Source organism: Crinia signifera, chromosome 2 (genome assembly GCF_055691185.1).
Source record: "Crinia signifera chromosome 2, ASM5569118v1, whole genome shotgun sequence".
In the NCBI taxonomy this organism is placed as follows: domain Eukaryota; kingdom Metazoa; phylum Chordata; class Amphibia; order Anura; family Myobatrachidae; genus Crinia; species Crinia signifera.
Window position 1 is genome coordinate 6,406,548 of NC_139218.1, and position 19,240 is coordinate 6,425,787.

Genomic DNA, 19,240 nt, shown 5'->3' on the forward strand with positions numbered 1-19,240 from the left:
GCGGCTGTTATCTGGGAGTGTCAGGTAATACGCAGGCGTGGCCAGGTGTGTGAGGGGAAGTCATGTGACATCAGCTCCGCCCCCGATCAGCCTGATTCTATCACAGCCGCTGAGTAAGTCCTGGGTTACGCACAGACTGCGCACACTGGGTAATCATTACATGGTGAGCGGCTATTATCTGGGAGTGTCAGGTAATACGCAGGCGTGGCCAGGAGTGTGAGGGGAAGTCATGTGATGTCAGCTCCGCCCCCGATCAGCCTGATTCTATCACAGCCGCTGAGTAAGTCCTGGGCTACGCACAGACTGCACACACTGGGGAATCATTACATGGTGAGCGGCTGTTATCTGGGAGTGTCAGGGAATATGCAGGTGTGGCCAGGTGTGTGAGGGAAGGTCATGTGATGTCAGCTCCGCCCCCGATCAGCCTGATTCTATCACAGCTGCTGAGTAAGTCCTGGGCTACACACACACTGCACACACTGGGGAATCATTACATGGTGAGCGGCTGTTATCTGGGAGTGTCAGGGAATATGCAGGCGTGGCCAGGTGTGTGAGGGGAAGTCATGTGACATCAGCTCCGCCCCCGATCAGCCTGTTCCTATCACAGCCGCTGAGTAAGTCCTGGGCTACGCACAGACTGCACACACTGGGGAATCATTACATGGTGAGCGGCTGTTATCTGGGAGTGTCAGGTAATACGCGGGCATGGCCAGGTGTGTGAGGGGAAGTCATGTGACATCAGCTCCGCCCCCGATCAGTCTGATTCTATCACAGCCGCTGAGTAAGTCCTGGGCTACGCACACACTGGGGAATCATTAGATGGGGAATGAGGTGCGCATGGACTTGCAGCTGTGAGACAGGGCATGATATCAGTCTGGTGAGACGGGCGGCTATCTGATTGCTGGACTCCGCCAAATCCCGCTGCTGCGATCAGGTCTGAATAACCTATAAACAATAAAGGTTATTGGGTGTGATATGTATTGTGAAATAGGTAGTTCTTTTTCCGCTTTTTTGTGTCTATGTCGACATTGACACCGTGTCGGTATGCCGCTGCGCTCGCCAGGCTCCATGCCCTAGTGCAGAGGTTCCCAAAGACAATCCTCAAGGCACCCTAACAGTCCAGGTTTTAGGTATATCCATGGCTCAGCACAGATGGTTAAATCAGACTGACCGCGTTTGGGAACCTCTGCCCTAGTGGATGGTAGGGTATAAAATTACACCTGGTTTTATTATTTTAAAAAGGGGGAAATCTCATGTCGACCTTAATGGTGAACCTAATGTGTGTCAACCTTCACTGTCAAACTAGCGACCGTATCCCATTGTTATGGTGAGGATTTCTTGTTTCCCTATTATACATATATACTGTACGGTACCAGCCCATCATAGCGACGGAACAACAGAACAGTAATGTCAGCGCAATTGCCCATCAGGAACCATCTAGTGGTGCTAAGCCTGGGTCGCAGGCCCTAAAGATTCTCCAGCAGATCCCGGAACCATACTGCCCCATAACCGTATCATCCCCAGTGACCAGTGCTCTTCTGGAGACAGAGTCCAGTTGTCTCCTGCGCCACCTCCTGGTTGTCAGTGTGAGCTGCGTGTGGAGTGGGGGTCCCACCGTATTAGCTGGATACATAAATCAGCAGATTGATACGAACAGAGAACTCACGGACACGGGAGAAGCACATCACCGTGAACAGAGAAACAGAGAACTCACGGACACGGGAGAAGCACATCACCACGAACAGGGAACTCACGGACACGGGAGAAGCACATCACCACGAACAGGGAACTCACGGACACGGGAGAAGCACATCACCACGAACAGAGAACTCACAGACACGGGAGAAGCACATCACCACGAACAGGGAACTCACGGACACGGGAGAAGCACATCACCACGAACAGAGAACTCACAGACACGGGAGAAGCTCATCACCACGAACAGGGAACTCACGGACATGGGAGAACCACATCACCACGAACAGAGAACTCACGGACACGGGAGAAGCACATCACCACGAACAGGGAACTCACGGACATGGGAGAACCACATCACCACTAGGGTGGCCAATCCCGGGATCGGGGGATCCCGGGATTTGGCCCCTAAAACACCGGGGTTTCCAATCCCGGGATTTTCGGGATTAGACTGCGCATGCGCAGTCTAATGCCAGGCAGCGTCTGAGCAAGTGCTCAGACGCTGCCCGGCTTCTCCCTTACCCAGCAGTAATGCTCTGCGCAGCGTGACAAGGCCAGAGGTCACTCTGCGCAGGCTCAAGCAGCTGCACAGAGCAGACGCGTCCAGCATGACACGACCGCCCGCCTGGCTCCTGCTGCAGACTGCTCACCCGCCCGACTCCCGGCATCAATCAGCCGCCCACCCTCCCAGCTTCACCGACCACCCTCCCGGCCGCACCGCACATGTAAGTAAATATGCGGGGAGGCCTTTTTAATCAGGGAAGCCAATCCCGGGATCGGGCATTTTTCAATCCCGAATTCCGGGATTGAAAAAATGCTCCGGGATTGGCAACCCTAATCACCATGAACAGAGAACTCACGGACACGGGAGAAGCACATCACCACAAACAGAGAACTCACGGACACGGGAGAAGCACATCACCGCGAACAGAGAACGCACGGACACGGGAGAAGCACATCACTGCGAACAGAAAACTCACGGACACGGGAGAAGCACATCACCGCGAACAGAGAACTCACGGACAAGGGAGAAGCACATCACCGCGAACAGAGAACTCACAGACAAGGGAGAATCACATCACCATGAACAGAGAACTCACGGACACGGGAGAAGCACATCACCACGAACAGAGAACTCACGGACACGGGAGAAGCACATCACCACGAACAGAGAACTCACGGACACGGGAGAAGCACATCACCACGAACAGAGAACTCACGAACACGGGAGAAGCACATCACCACGAACAGAGAACTCACAGACACGGGAGAAGCACATCACCACGAACAGAGAACTCACGGACACGGGAGAAGCACATCACCACGAACAGAGAACTCACGAACACGGGAGAAGCACATCACCGCGAACAGAGAACTCACAGACACGGGAGAAGCACATCACCACGAACAGAGAACTCACGGACACGGGAGAAGCACATCACCACGAACAGAGAACTCACGAACACGGGAGAAGCACATCACCGCGAACAGAGAACTCACGGACACGGGAGAAGCACATCACCGCGAACAGAGAACTCACGGACACGGGAGAAGCACATCACCACGAACAGAGAACTCACGGGAGAAGCACATCACCACGAACAGAGAACTCACGGACACGGGAGAAGCACATCACCACGAATGGCAGAGGAAACAGAGACGCTACATGACGAGGACTGAGAACCGTTTTTTTGCTTTATCTTTCTTTAATGACTGTATCGCTTCCTCTCCCACAGAGCGCTAGAGCGATGCTCCCATCAAAGGGCCTGATTCAGAGATGAAACCACTGCCCAACTGTATCACAGTCATGCTGCACACACAACACTGCTTGCACCGAGGACTTCTTTGCAAAATGATTGACAGGAATTGTTTAGGGCAGAGGTGACAGACATAGTCCTCAAAGCACATTAACAGTGCATGTTATAAAGATAGCCCTCACAGCACATAAACAGTGCAGGTATTAAGGATAGCCGCGCTTCGGTACAGACGACTTATTACCTCAGTTTGATGACTGGCATTTCCAGGCAGCTACAGCATTAGGACACAAGTTACACCCAGTACCCTTCTTCTCTTACCAACTGCTCCAATGCCATCTACAATGCTGTACCATACCCGCCAATAACTTATTACAGGCTTACTGCTATTGTCAGATATGGCTGCTTGTAAGCAGCTGTAGGAAATGGCATTGGCGTCGTAGGACTGTTGTGTCCCCATACAATCCAGACCCTTGTTTGTCACCTTCCCATCTACCTCCATGGGTTTTGGTAATGTTCCACCTTATATTCTCCTGGGCTGAAAGGATTGGTTCCGGTCTGTGTGGCCCTAACGCCATTGGTCAGACAAATGGGGCAATTTCCAGCACTCAGAATGGGGGTATCTCACACTTGGGGGACCCCCCCTTCCTACAGCTTGGGTCACATTAGGGCTCCATTAACAGCTCCTATAGCTAGGGTGAAACGAGTGGGTACTTGCCTGGGTTAGTGATCCGACGTGGGGTGTCCAGCATCCTGGATTTGGTAGTGGGCCCATCCACCTACTTCACCATGAACTGCTGCAGCAATGGCCATGACTCGTGGCTGCCGGATAATCTCCGGATTGATCGGGAATAAGGTGGGCACCTTTTACCACCTACATAACCGTCTTTGCCCACAGGTGCCCATGCAGTAAGAGTCTCGCCCATTCCAGAGTTCACAGGACATCCTGAACTATGAAACGTGGTAATAACAGGGATGTAGACTCTCCTGCCCCTCATCAGAATGACAAGTAGCTGCTACCGGGGCAAGGCCTTGTCCTCTAGGGCCATTATTGTTTAAAATGCAAAATTGTCATAATTAAACTTGACAGTCCTGGTGCTAAGGATATCCACTCAGGAGCACCGGTGGCGTGATTATTTCCTCAGTCAGGATGATTTAGACACCTGTGCAGAAACAGGGATATCCGAAATTCCTGGACTGTGAGTGGGACTGTGTTACGGAAACCGTGCACTAAGACATTTTGCCCAGTATAACTGGTATCCCCCAATTTTCCAGTTTCGTGTATCCTACGGCCACCAGATAATTTGCATTTACAAAAAATATCCAGCGCTTCAAAACTAACCACACACAGATGCATTAATCATTTTGCTGGGTCGATAATGACACCTCCTGCGTCCAGTGAAATAAATCCATAAAGCATCACCAGTTACTGGTAGGCGCAGCGAGAACAATGTTTTCTATAGTATATCCCGACTGTACCAATTACTACCACTCGTGGTAATTGTTAGGCTTTTCTTACTGAGCGCATTGGCAGAAAGCGCCAAAGCCCCCAGCAGTTATTCCTGCAGTGGTCTGCCTCGCTCACAGGCTACCGGAATCCATCTTGGCATTCTGCCGTACAGGTTTTAGATTCAAAAATAGCTTTTCCTTTTGTAGAACCTTTTTTTTCTTTAGTTTAAACTTATTTTTTTGTCGCATTAACGAAGAAAACCTCGCTGTGAGATGCTGAAAATATCCATTATAAACGCCAGCGCAGCTCACAGCGACTGCTCTTTATTTGGGAGCAATATTTATCTAAACTCCAATGAAGTTACTCGGCCGTATTTGTATTTTACTTACACTAAAGGAACAGTCGCTGTGAGCGATGCTGGCGGGTCTAGCGGGTATTTGGAGAATCGCTCACAGCAATGTTGGCAGTCACAGGATGGTACTTGTTTCCTAGCACGGGTCCCATCACATACCTTAACTTAAGGTATGCGATGGGACCCGACCGACCCGATTTCGGGCTTTTTTTTTGAGGTTTCCCGACAAATGTAAAATCGGGTCCATCGCATGCCATTATAATGGGCTTGTGATGCGACCGACGCGATTTTACATTGTAAGCATTGTACTCGATGTTAAATTCCTATGTAAAATCGGGTCCATTGTATGCCATACAATGCGACGGACCCGATTTTACATAGGAACCAATGTTAAATGGGCCCCCCATACCCAATTTTTGATTGTATACCCACCCTAATGGGTAATTTGTATGTCAAATGCCCCCCCCCTATTGTTAACGAGAACCCGAAGCGTGGTGAGCGCAGCGAACCCGCGGGGGGCCCCACTATCCACGTCGGCGTGGAGTTGATGTTATATAGTGTGGCGAGCACAGCGAGCCACAGAGCCCGAAGCATGGCAAGCGCAGCGAGGGGACGCGTAATAACTGTGAAGTTATGCTCGCCACGCTTCAGGCTCAGTGGCTCGCTGCGCGCGCCACACTATATAAAATCAACTCCACACAGACATGGATAGTGGGGGTATGAAAAGGTCGGAGAACACGTACCACTGTGCTCGCCACGCTTCGGGTTCACGTTGATCGTGGCGTTAACAAAGGGGGGGCATACAATGAAAAATGGGGTCTGAGGGGCATTTAACATTGGGGCCAATGTAAAATCTGGTCTCAGGGACCATTTAACATTGGTTCTAATGTAAAAAATCGGGTCGGTCTGGTCAATCGCATCACATGCGATTGGCCAGATTTTTGCAACCCGATTGCATACAATTAAAATAGGTGGCGCCGTGCTAGGAAACAAGTACCCACAGGATTAATACTTTCTAACATAAAAGTTCTATTGAAGGTGGGATGTTAGCCCATAACAACCAACCAGATTCTATTATCTTCTAGAAAATACTAAAATAAAATGGAGAACCTGATGGTTCCTATGGGCAGCATCCAATCTTCAGTAGATCTTCCATCTTACCTCTAACAATACAAAGTTATTAGGCTCTGATAGGATTTATTTGAAATCTTTCAATAAAACCAATTATAGATTAAACCTAATTAAAATCTGCAAAAGTAATTTTCAGAGAAAGGCACAAACACAAAACAGAAAGAAGTTCAGCGTTAGCGCTGGATGGGTCACAGGCCTTACACATTCTGATGCCTTTTCAAAGCGAAGAATGAACTAAACCAAAAGAAAAAAATATTCTACACTAGCTGAATATGATTCGTCAGTCAGAAGTTGTTCAATAAGAGAAATACATTAGCATTAACGAATGTTGGGAATAAAGCTTGATGCTAGGCAGACTTAGCACCTCTCTTATCTGAATCACCTCCCTACATGTTTGTTGTGTGTATAATTTACTGCATTGGTTCAGCTTACCTAGATGAAGACCACAAGCAACAAAAATGAAGAACACCACCATTGAAGATTCCTTTACAATAAGCTTTTTTTTTTTTAAAGACGTCATTGGAGTAGGAAGACAGGCTCCACGCCATTGATGTAATGCCTATTAACCGCTATAGTCCTGGATTTAATCAGCAGAGGTGCTTACGGAGCTGGGCTTTAATGACAAATGCTACTCAGTAACCAGGCCGCTTGCAGCGTACACACGTTACCCCGCAGCAATCCGCAGCATGACTAATCAGAGTGGTCCCTGCCACAGCCAGTACCGATTAGACTACAACATACAAGCAACACTACATACACACACGCTAACAGCAGGAAACAAAGCACCCAACACGCAATTCACGCCTCCATATTAAGGTTTTTATATTTTTGATTTTTTTTTTTTAATTTCATTTCCAGACTAAACCTACATTTTTTTTTTATTTAATGCAAATTACAGATACCAGTTATAACTGTTTCCGGAATTGTGTCACACAGAACAAAATGTATTTACAAAGAGGAACGGGGGATGTAGGGAGGAGAGGCGGCTACAGGCAATATACTTTCAGACATAATAAAATAATAAAAAAAGATGTCGGGGGGTTCTCAGAGGCCGCGCAGGTCGAAATAAAATACAAATGTTCAGTCACAAAGGCATTCAAGTAGTAATCATGTTCTACGCATTGTTTGTTGAACGTGAATGCAGGATGTTGTCGCTCTGGTATTTATACACATAAGTCTGATGGAGAAGCTCCGATGCGTCGCCACGTCAGCCCATCAGTAACACACGGTGCAGCGATATTACAGGCAAAGCAAGAAAAATAACAAAAACATAAAATAAAATATATATATATGTATATATAATTCTATAAAGAGGAAAATCACAGCTGTAGGCTACATTCTGAAGCACATTGCCGTTCACGTCCCTTTTCCAACCCACGTCATGTAAGACTTAAAAAAAAAAAAATCAAATAAAAACCATTATTGCAGTTTTTTGTTTTTTTTTTTGCTCCAAAATTTGCGGACAAAAACGGTCTGGAACCTGCCGCCTCCGCCCTGGTGAATCGCAGCGGATTCTCCCAGCGCCCCGCCCCCAATAGTAACTTACACCCAGCCATCCTGGAGAACTGTGCGCTTCCGTAATATGCAAATTAGTGTATCGCATGCAACTGTGCTTAATCTGGGGCAGCGGCCGGGACGCGCAATATGTCCGTGCTCTCTGTACAACCGGGTTATGCTGCATGGGGTGACCTTGGGGGCACCTGTGAGGTTTGAGGTTACGCACCTGTGGCCGCTTAACCCTTTCACAGCAGACATGGGGAAAACTTCTAGGTGGATTTATGGGGAATGATCGTAATACACGGCAGACACCTCTTGCGGTTACTAATCTGCGGCCACAGAAACCAGGGTGGTACGGAATACGCAGGTGGAGTGGAAACAGTGTAACGTTACAACACAGGAGCACGACTCAGTGCTTGGTGACAGAACGCAGGAGATGCTGGATACATTGTGTCCCTATCTACGCTGGATTACCGTTCCCGTTAATGGGAAGACGCACAAGAGGATACAAGTAGGATATTAATTGAGCGTTTATCTGCAGATAGGGACACAAGGCGGTGTGACCATAATACTTCACCCCAGGTGATGTGCACAACGCCGCAATAACACACCAGGTGCCGCTTGATACATTGTAGAGGTTAGGCAGTAAATAGCGATTGGTGCAGGGACCCCACAACGTGTCCCATGTACCTGCCAACATACAGAACATCCCCCAGAGAGAAGACCCTCGGTGGCTTATACAACGCAGTCTGTTCTGTTGCAGGTTATGAAGCCGGGCAGATTAGGGGAGGAATCAATTCAATGGAGGCACTATATACCTCATGGCTCAGTGACTACATCCGAGAGAGTGGTCAGGCTGTAGGGTAAAACCACTAAAATGTCCGCGGTCACTCTGTGAAGCGCCAGGTACTACACTTATATAGTAAATGTACAGTGGGTGCTGGTTACTGCAGGGACGCGAGACGACGGCAGCCATGTAATCTGAACACGTGTGTTACCAAATACAGCGCACACAAGATGAAAGAGGCGCACTCAGACTGCAGGGGAGAGTGATGCGGCCAGCGGCAGGACAACGACCCCCACCATCGGGTAGTACTCAGTATGAGCTAGTCCCGGAGAGGTATGAGAATGACGCTACACACCACCAGGTCACAGTTTGGGGTCTCCACCTACAACGTACATCTCAATTTAGCACAGTAAAAGTCTTATTTCCCCCCCCCCCCCCAAGAAGCGCGCCCAGAGAGCCACCTTTGCGCCAGCCATGGAAGATTAGGCGTACACTAGCTCAGACAATGGAGGCGTGCAATAGTTTGGCACAGATACCTGTATACGGGGACCCTGGAAGGTAGGGGGGTGCGGTATATCCTGGCTGCAGTGAAAGGGTTAATGGGCAGGCAGGTTACCGCTATATATGGCTGTCATGCTGGTGCAGATGCATCATACAGCTTTGGGGGGGCTTAGCCAGACCAGCGAATGGACCTCATTGTACACGGACCCCATCCTTCCCCCCCGCAGAGGAACGCGACACTCACAGACACACATAGAAGCTGAGACAGCGTTACATGAGGTGGTGGAACAGAACCGCCTGTACGGGTCACAAACAATAAGGCACTCCGAGATTCAATCCGGCGTAACGATGGGAAACCAGCCCCGACTCTCGCTGGCCCTGGTGACTATGGCGCAGACTGGGGTCTGAGAGGGCAAAGTGCCAGGATGGAGGTGACCGGCGCCGCCCCCCCCCCTGGGAAACCGGGAGAGACGCGGCGCTCTCCCCTCTCGCCCGGGAAACTCCTACGGAGTGAGATTCAGAAATGAAATAAAAAATAAAACAAAAACCTGTATTTATAGATATTTTACAAGGTTAAATAATAATAATAATTATAATAAAAAACTGAACCACTAAAATCAACAGAGGATGGTATTTCCTTTACAAATATTATATATATATATATATATATATATATATATATATATATATATATATATATATATATATATATATATATATATATATATATATATATATATATATATATATATCTCATTCCTTGATAGATGTGGCCAGTGTTCTGTGGAAGAGTCCAGGGTCAGGGTGTGTGCTACCCCCTCTCTCATTCCCCACCCTCTTGTTACTTTGCCCGTTTCCGTGTCGCTCGTGCGAGGAACATGCGCTGAGGATGCTTCAGGAGGAGTTGGAGGCTGATGCTGAGGCTGCGTTGTTGGTCGGCCCGCGGTCCCCGGAGTTGGAATCTGAAATGATAAAGACGGCGCGTTAGAAGGGCGAGAGACTTTTGGGGCGGCTGCATGTAGTTTGGTACGTAGCACAGGTGCTGTAGGTGGATATGAGGCACTTGTGTAGTTTCACGGCGCCAGCATGGTGAGTAACCTTACGGGGCTCGCTTCGCTCGCACACGCTGCGGGCTCGGTGGCTCGCTAAGCTCGCCACGCTATCTAATATCAACTCCATGCCAACGTGGATAGTGGGGGTATGAACTATCCACGTTGGCATGGAGTTAAGTTACTTTATTTTAGATAGTTTGGCGAGCGTACCCAACCCGGATGTAGCTGGCGCCGTGAAACTACACAAGAACCGGATATGAAAAGTAAATCTGGTATTTTGCGGCAGGAGCAGCCGACACAGGGAGAGCCGACACCCTACTGAATTTTCCAGATACTCCATATAGTGCCAGGCTGCCCGCTGAGGTCTTGTGCGCTGTAGTTTTGATAAATCGCCATCTCCATTGTCCGCAGAGTGTTCCGGCTAAGTACAGAACAGTATAAATAATTTCCCATATATCAGGAAGTTACCCGGTGAGAGTGACCACGTCTGCCCATACACCACCACCACCCCCCACCCCCCCCCGCGCGCTAGATTCCTTACCTGACGTGGCCGGTGCGTTCGTGGGCGTAGACACAGAGGCCTGGTTGCGGGCGTGGGCTGGGATCAGAATGGACGATAAGGAGGGATTGCTTGACAGTTCTGTGGATGAAGAGCGGCAGTGGTGGGTCAGAGAGAAACAATGAGACACTAAGCCCTGCTCCACATGTACATGCAAGATGACACCACGATCTGACTGCAGCGGGCAGAGGGGTCTCTATGTGATGGGCGACCAGCGGCAGACACCATTGTGGTGTAGTCAGGGGTCTGTGCGTCAGCGTCACCCTGTAATAATGGCCAGCGCAGGCCTGTACAAATGCCGCATGTGGCCAGTGACCGCCGGGACGGGATGGCAGCACAGCGGCCTCTCAGCACATGTATCAGGGGTTCGGCAGAACGTCGCACAGCGGCCTCTCAGCACATGTATCAGGGGTTCGGCAGAACGTCGCACAGCGGCCTCTCAGCACATGTATCAGGGGTTCGGCAGAACGTCGCACAGCGGCCTCTCAGCACATGTATCAGGGGTTCGGCAGAACGTCGCACAGCGGCCTCTCAGCACATGTATCAGGGGTTCGGCAGAACGTCGCACAGCGGCCTCTCAGCACATGTATCAGGGGTTCGGCAGAACGTCGCACAGCGGCCTCTCAGCACATGTATCAGGGGTTCGGCAGAACGTCGCACAGCGGCCTCTCAGCACATGTATCAGGGGTTCGGCAGAACGTCGCACAGCGGCCTCTCAGCACATGTATCAGGGGTTCGGCAGAAGGTCGCACAGCGGCCTCTCAGCACATGTATCAGGGGTTCGGCAGAACGTCGCACAGCGGCCTCTCAGCACATGTATCAAGGGTTCGGCAGAAGGTCGCACAGCGGCCTCTCAGCACATGTATCAGGGGTTCGGCAGAACGTCGCACAGCGGCCTCTCAGCACATGTATCAGGGGTTCGGCAGAACGTCGCACAGCGGCCTCTCAGCACATGTATCAGGGGTTCGGCAGAACGTCGCACAGCGGCCTCTCAGCACATGTATCAGGGGTTCGGCAGAACGTCGCACAGCGGCCTCAGCACATGTATCAGGGGTTCGGCAGAACGTCGCACAGCGGCCTCTCAGCACATGTATCAGGGGTTCGGCAGAACGTCGCACAGCGGCCTCTCAGCACATGTATCAGGGGTTCGGCAGAACGTCGCACAGCGGCCTCTCAGCACATGTATCAGGGGTTCGGCAGAACGTCGCACAGCGGCCTCTCAGCACATGTATCAGGGGTTCGGCAGAACGTCGCACAGCGGCCTCTCAGCACATGTATCAGGGGTTCGGCAGAACGTCGCACAGCGGCCTCTCAGCACATGTATCAGGGGTTCGGCAGAACGTCGCACAGCGGCCTCTCAGCACATGTATCAGGGGTTCGGCAGAACGTCGCACAGCGGCCTCTCAGCACATGTATCAGGGGTTCGGCAGAACGTCGCACAGCGGCCTCTCAGCACATGTATCAGGGGTTGGGCAGAACGTCGCACAGCGGCCTCTCAGCACATGTATCAGGGGTTGGGCAGAACGTCGCACAGCGGCCTCTCAGCACATGTATCAGGGGTTCGGCAGAACGTCGCACAGCGGCCTCTCAGCACATGTATCAGGGGTTCGGCAGAACGTCGCACAGCGGCCTCTCAGCACATGTATCAGGGGTTCGGCAGAACGTCGCACAGCGGCCTCTCAGCACATGTATCAGGGGTTCGGCAGAACGTCGCACAGCGGCCTCTCAGCACATGTATCAGGGGTTCGGCAGAACGTCGCACAGCGGCCTCTCAGCACATGTATCAGGGGTTGGGCAGAACGTCGCACAGCGGCCTCTCAGCACATGTATCAGGGGTTGGGCAGAACGTCGCACAGCGGCCTCTCAGCACATGTATCAGGGGTTCGGCAGAACGTCGCACAGCGGCCTCTCAGCACATGTATCAGGGGTTCGGCAGAACGTCGCACAGCGGCCTCTCAGCACATGTATCAGGGGTTCGGCAGAACGTCGCACAGCGGCCTCTCAGCACATGTATCAGGGGTTCGGCAGAACGTCGCACAGCGGCCTCTCAGCACATGTATCAGGGGTTGGGCAGAACGTCGCACAGCGGCCTCTCAGCACATGTATCAGGGGTTGGGCAGAACGTCGCACAGCGGCCTCTCAGCACATGTATCAGGGGTTCGGCAGAACGTCGCACAGCGGCCTCTCAGCACATGTATCAGGGGTTCGGCAGAACGTCGCACAGCGGCCTCTCAGCACATGTATCAGGGGTTCGGCAGAACGTCGCACAGCGGCCTCTCAGCACATGTATCAGGGGTTCGGCAGAACGTCGCACAGCGGCCTCTCAGCACATGTATCAGGGGTTCGGCAGAACGTCGCACAGCGGCCTCTCAGCACATGTATCAGGGGTTCGGCAGAACGTCGCACAGCGGCCTCTCAGCACATGTATCAGGGGTACGGCAGAACGTCGCACAGCGGCCTCTCAGCACATGTATCAGGGGTTCGGCAGAACGTCGCACAGCGGCCTCTCAGCACATGTATCAGGGGTTCGGCAGAACGTCGCACAGCGGCCTCTCAGCACATGTATCAGGGGTTCGGCAGAACGTCGCACAGCGGCCTCTCAGCACATGTATCAGGGGTTCGGCAGAACGTCGCACAGCGGCCTCTCAGCACATGTATCAGGGGTTCGGCAGAACGTCGCACAGCGGCCTCTCAGCACATGTATCAGGGGTTCGGCAGAACGTAGCACAGCGGCCTCTCAGCACATGTATCAGGGGTTCGGCAGAAGGTCGCACAGCGGCCTCTCAGCACATGTATCAGGGGTTCGGCAGAACGTCGCACAGCGGCCTCTCAGCACATGTATCAGGGGTTCGGCAGAACGTCGCACAGCGGCCTCTCAGCACATGTATCAGGGGTTCGGCAGAACGTCGCACAGCGGCCTCTCAGCACATGTATCAGGGGTTCGGCAGAACGTCGCACAGCGGCCTCTCAGCACATGTATCAGGGGTTCGGCAGAACGTCGCACAGCGGCCTCTCAGCACATGTATCAGGGGTTCGGCAGAACGTCGCACAGCGGCCTCTCAGCACATGTATCAGGGGTTCGGCAGAACGTCGCACAGCGGCCTCTCAGCACATGTATCAGGGGTTCGGCAGAACGTCGCACAGCGGCCTCTCAGCACATGTATCAGGGGTTCGGCAGAACGTCGCACAGCGGCCTCTCAGCACATGTATCAGGGGTTCGGCAGAACATCGCACAGCGGCCTCTCAGCACATGTATCAGGGGTTCGGCAGAACATCGCACAGCGGTCTCTCAGCACATGTATCAGGGGTTCGGCAGAACATCGCACAGCGGCCTCTCAGCACATGTATCAGGGGTTCGGCAGAACGTCGCACAGCGGCCTCTCAGCACATGTATCAGGGGTTCGGCAGAACGTAGCACAGCGGCCTCTCAGCACATGTATCAGGGGTTCGGCAGAACGTCGCACAGTGGACGTCGCACAGTGGTCTCTCAGCACATGTATCAGGGGTTCGGCAGAACGTCGCACAGCGGCCTCTCAGCATATGCATCAGGGGTTCGGCAGAACGTCGCACAGCGGCCTCTCAGCACATGTATCAGGGGTTCGGCAGAACGTAGCACAGCGGCCTCTCAGCACATGTATCAGGGGTTCGGCAGAACGTCGCACAGCGGCCTCTCAGCACATGTATCAGGGGTTCGGCAGAACGTCGCACAGCGGCCTCTCAGCACATGTATCAGGGGTTCGGCAGAACGTCGCACAGCGGCCTCTCAGCACATGTATCAGGGGTTCGGCAGAACGTCGCACAGCGGCCTCTCAGCACATGTATCAGGGGTTCGGCAGAACGTCGCACAGCGGCCTCTCAGCACATGTATCAGGGGTTCGGCAGAACGTCGCACAGCGGCCTCTCAGCACATGTATCAGGGGTTCGGCAGAACGTCGCACAGCGGCCTCTCAGCACATGTATCAGGGGTTCGGCAGAACGTCGCACAGCGGCCTCTCAGCACATGTATCAGGGGTTCGGCAGAACGTCGCACAGCGGCCTCTCAGCACATGTATCAGGGGTTCGGCAGAACGTCGCACAGCGGCCTCTCAGCACATGTATCAGGGGTTGGGCAGAACGTCGCACAGCGGCCTCTCAGCACATGTATCAGGGGTTGGGCAGAACGTCGCACAGCGGCCTCTCAGCACATGTATCAGGGGTTCGGCAGAACGTCGCACAGCGGCCTCTCAGCACATGTATCAGGGGTTCGGCAGAACGTCGCACAGCGGCCTCTCAGCACATGTATCAGGGGTTCGGCAGAACGTCGCACAGCGGCCTCTCAGCACATGTATCAGGGGTTCGGCAGAACGTCGCACAGCGGCCTCTCAGCACATGTATCAGGGGTTCGGCAGAACGTCGCACAGCGGCCTCTCAGCACATGTATCAGGGGTTGGGCAGAACGTCGCACAGCGGCCTCTCAGCACATGTATCAGGGGTTGGGCAGAACGTCGCACAGCGGCCTCTCAGCACATGTATCAGGGGTTCGGCAGAACGTCGCACAGCGGCCTCTCAGCACATGTATCAGGGGTTCGGCAGAACGTCGCACAGCGGCCTCTCAGCACATGTATCAGGGGTTCGGCAGAACGTCGCACAGCGGCCTCTCAGCACATGTATCAGGGGTTCGGCAGAACGTCGCACAGCGGCCTCTCAGCACATGTATCAGGGGTTCGGCAGAACGTCGCACAGCGGCCTCTCAGCACATGTATCAGGGGTTCGGCAGAACGTCGCACAGCGGCCTCTCAGCACATGTATCAGGGGTTCGGCAGAACGTCGCACAGCGGCCTCTCAGCACATGTATCAGGGGTTCGGCAGAACGTCGCACAGCGGCCTCTCAGCACATGTATCAGGGGTTCGGCAGAACGTCGCACAGCGGCCTCTCAGCACATGTATCAGGGGTTCGGCAGAACGTCGCACAGCGGCCTCTCAGCACATGTATCAGGGGTTCGGCAGAACGTCGCACAGCGGCCTCTCAGCACATGTATCAGGGGTTCGGCAGAACGTCGCACAGCGGCCTCTCAGCACATGTATCAGGGGTTCGGCAGAACGTAGCACAGCGGCCTCTCAGCACATGTATCAGGGGTTCGGCAGAAGGTCGCACAGCGGCCTCTCAGCACATGTATCAGGGGTTCGGCAGAACGTCGCACAGCGGCCTCTCAGCACATGTATCAGGGGTTCGGCAGAACGTCGCACAGCGGCCTCTCAGCACATGTATCAGGGGTTCGGCAGAACGTCGCACAGCGGCCTCTCAGCACATGTATCAGGGGTTCGGCAGAACGTCGCACAGCGGCCTCTCAGCACATGTATCAGGGGTTCGGCAGAACGTCGCACAGCGGCCTCTCAGCACATGTATCAGGGGTTCGGCAGAACGTCGCACAGCGGCCTCTCAGCACATGTATCAGGGGTTCGGCAGAACGTCGCACAGCGGCCTCTCAGCACATGTATCAGGGGTTCGGCAGAACGTCGCACAGCGGCCTCTCAGCACATGTATCAGGGGTTCGGCAGAACGTCGCACAGCGGCCTCTCAGCACATGTATCAGGGGTTCGGCAGAACATCGCACAGCGGTCTCTCAGCACATGTATCAGGGGTTCGGCAGAACATCGCACAGCGGCCTCTCAGCACATGTATCAGGGGTTCGGCAGAACGTCGCACAGCGGCCTCTCAGCACATGTATCAGGGGTTCGGCAGAACGTAGCACAGCGGCCTCTCAGCACATGTATCAGGGGTTCGGCAGAACGTCGCACAGTGGACGTCGCACAGTGGTCTCTCAGCACATGTATCAGGGGTTCGGCAGAACGTCGCACAGCGGCCTCTCAGCACATGTATCAGGGGTTCGGCAGAACGTAGCACAGCGGCCTCTCAGCACATGTATCAGGGGTTCGGCAGAACGTCGCACAGCGGCCTCTCAGCACATGTATCAGGGGTTCGGCAGAACGTCGCACAGCGGCCTCTCAGCACATGTATCAGGGGTTCGGCAGAACGTCGCACAGCGGCCTCTCAGCACATGTATCAGGGGTTCGGCAGAACGTCGCACAGCGGCCTCTCAGCACATGTATCAGGGGTTCGGCAGAACGTCGCACAGCGGCCTCTCAGCACATGTATCAGGGGTTCGGCAGAACGTCGCACAGCGGCCTCTCAGCACATGTATCAGGGGTTCGGCAGAACGTCGCACAGCGGCCTCTCAGCACATGTATCAGGGGTCCCCCCGCCCCAGGCTGCAGGTAGGTACCTTGAGTGGTAAAGTTAAACAGTGCAGGAAATTCCCGGCCGTTGGGAAGCTTGGGATTGGGGTCTCGCAGCTCATCGAAGAAGGAGTGGGCGCAGGCGTCCAGGGGGGTGAGGCGGGCGGTGGGGGTGTACTCCAGCAGCCGGCTGCACAGTGCGATGGCCTCCGGCGGGGTCCGAGCTCGGAAAACCTGCAAAAAGACATAACCCTTTAAAGGAAAAAAAAAAATAGATCTGGCTGAGTGTGCGGCTCGTTAGGGCCTCGTTATGGAGTGGATGAGATGGATGAGCCGTGAGCAAGGCATGCGTGCATGGTACAAGGTCTAATATCTCTATGGATCACCTGTATGGGACAGACAGCGGCATGGCGGCCTAGCACCAGATCCACACATCACAGGGTGATGCTGCAGGTACATCAGAGTCCCGCCCCCCACACACACACCGGGGGCGGGAGAGTCCCACCCCACACACCGGGGGCAGGAGAGTCCCACCCCACACACACACACCGAGGGCGGGAGAGTCCCACCCCACACACACACCGAGGGCGGGAGAGTCCCACCCCACACACACACCGAGGGCAGGAGAGTCCCACCCCATACACACACCGAGGGCAGGAGAGTCCCACCCCATACACCGGGGGCAGGAGAGTCCCACCCCACACACACACACCGGGGGCAGGAGAGTCCCACCCCATACACACACCGGGGGCAGGAGAGTCCCACCCCATACACACACCGAGGGCAGGAGAGTCCCACCCCATACACCGGGGGCAGGAGAGTCCCACCCCATACACACACACACCGGGGGCAGGAGAGTCCCACCCCACACACACCGGGGGTAGGAGAGTTCCACCCCATATACACACACACACCGGGGGAAGGAGAGTCTGACCCCATACACACACACACACACCAGGGGCAGGAGAGTCCACTCCCACCCCATACCAGGGGAAGGGGAGTCACACCCCACTCATACAGGCAGGTAATTGAGAGGGACATGCGAGGTGAGGTAGAACACATACTGCAGGCTCACCTTAGTCCAGGGGTGCGCCTTTATCTGGGGAAACTTGAACTCTGTGTAGTTGGGGTTCATTTCTCGGATCTGCTCCCGTGTAGGGGTGCCCAGGACCTGCAAGAGGCAGAAGCAGGTTACATTATACATCCAATAGCAGCAGCACAACACTGGAAGCAGGGACGGTACTGGAACCTCTATAGGACCAATAGGATTCTCCAACACATTCAGCTGTGCAGGAGCCGCTGTACCGGGCACCGTCCTCAGCATAGAGGACCACGTCTGGGTACAGAGCAGATCCTGCACCAAGAGTGCCACCTGCTGGACAATCCATGCTGTGTCAGCCCCTTTACATGTGACAATGAACAGGACCAGGCACAAACGGTCAGTGAGTCTAAATCAGTCACACTATAGAATGATGGTTAGGGAGAGAGCCATGCTGCGGAGGCCACGGAACCTTGCAGTGTGGGAGGAGATGAGAGTACCCAGAGGAAACCTACGCAGGCACGGGGAGAATATACAAACTGCACTCGGCCATGGTGGGGATTGAACCCACGACCACAGTGCTGTGATGCTAACCACTGCACCAACAGTGCCGCCCCTACACTAAGCAGCGGGAGGAGATGAGAGTACCCAGAGGAAACCCACACAGGCACGGGGAGAATATACAAACGGCACTCGGCCATGGTGGGGATTGAACCCACGACTGCAGTGCTGTGATGCTAACCACTGCACCAACAGTGCCGCCCTACACTAAGCAGTGGGAGGAGATGAGTACCCAGAGGAAACCCACGCAGGCACGGGGAGAATATACAAACGGCACTCGGCCATGGTGGGGATTGAACCCACGACTGCAGTGCTGTGATGCTAACCACTGCACCAACAGTGCCGCCCTACACTAAGCAGTGGGAGGAGATGAGTACCCAGAGGAAACCCACGCAGGCACGGGGAGAATATACAAACGGCACTCGGCCATGGTGGGGATTGAACCCACGACCGCAGTGCTGTGATGCTAACCACTGCACCAACAGTGCCGCCCTACACTAAGCAGCCGCTTCTCACTTACCTGTAATATACATCAGTCACGTCCCAATTATATACACAGTAAGCACCAAAACTAACATCAAATTATTATACTTTTATTAAAGCTGTTCCACCAGCAGCTCTGTAGGACCGCTGTAACCCATAGCAA

General features: G+C 53.6%; 1 protein-coding gene across 2 annotated transcripts in view; it reads right to left on the minus strand.

Moving 5' to 3' along the window:
- Positions 1–7,247: 7,247 nt before the first annotated feature.
- Positions 7,248–19,240, minus strand: part of GSK3B (glycogen synthase kinase 3 beta) — a 104,475-nt gene continuing 92,482 nt past the window's right edge. Inside the window, exons 8-11 of one of the 2 annotated variants that reach the window (XM_083171499.1) lie at positions 18,070–18,165; positions 17,042–17,228; positions 10,761–10,859; positions 7,248–10,129 (exon numbers count right to left, since the gene is read on the minus strand). In XM_083171499.1, the coding sequence (XP_083027625.1) occupies positions 10,062–10,129; positions 10,761–10,859; positions 17,042–17,228; positions 18,070–18,165 (450 nt within the window). In that variant the 3' untranslated portion in view covers positions 7,248–10,061. Of the gene's footprint in view, positions 10,130–10,760; positions 10,860–17,041; positions 17,247–18,069; positions 18,166–19,240 lie in introns of both variants that reach the window. The other variant, XM_083171498.1, reaches the window with a different exon arrangement.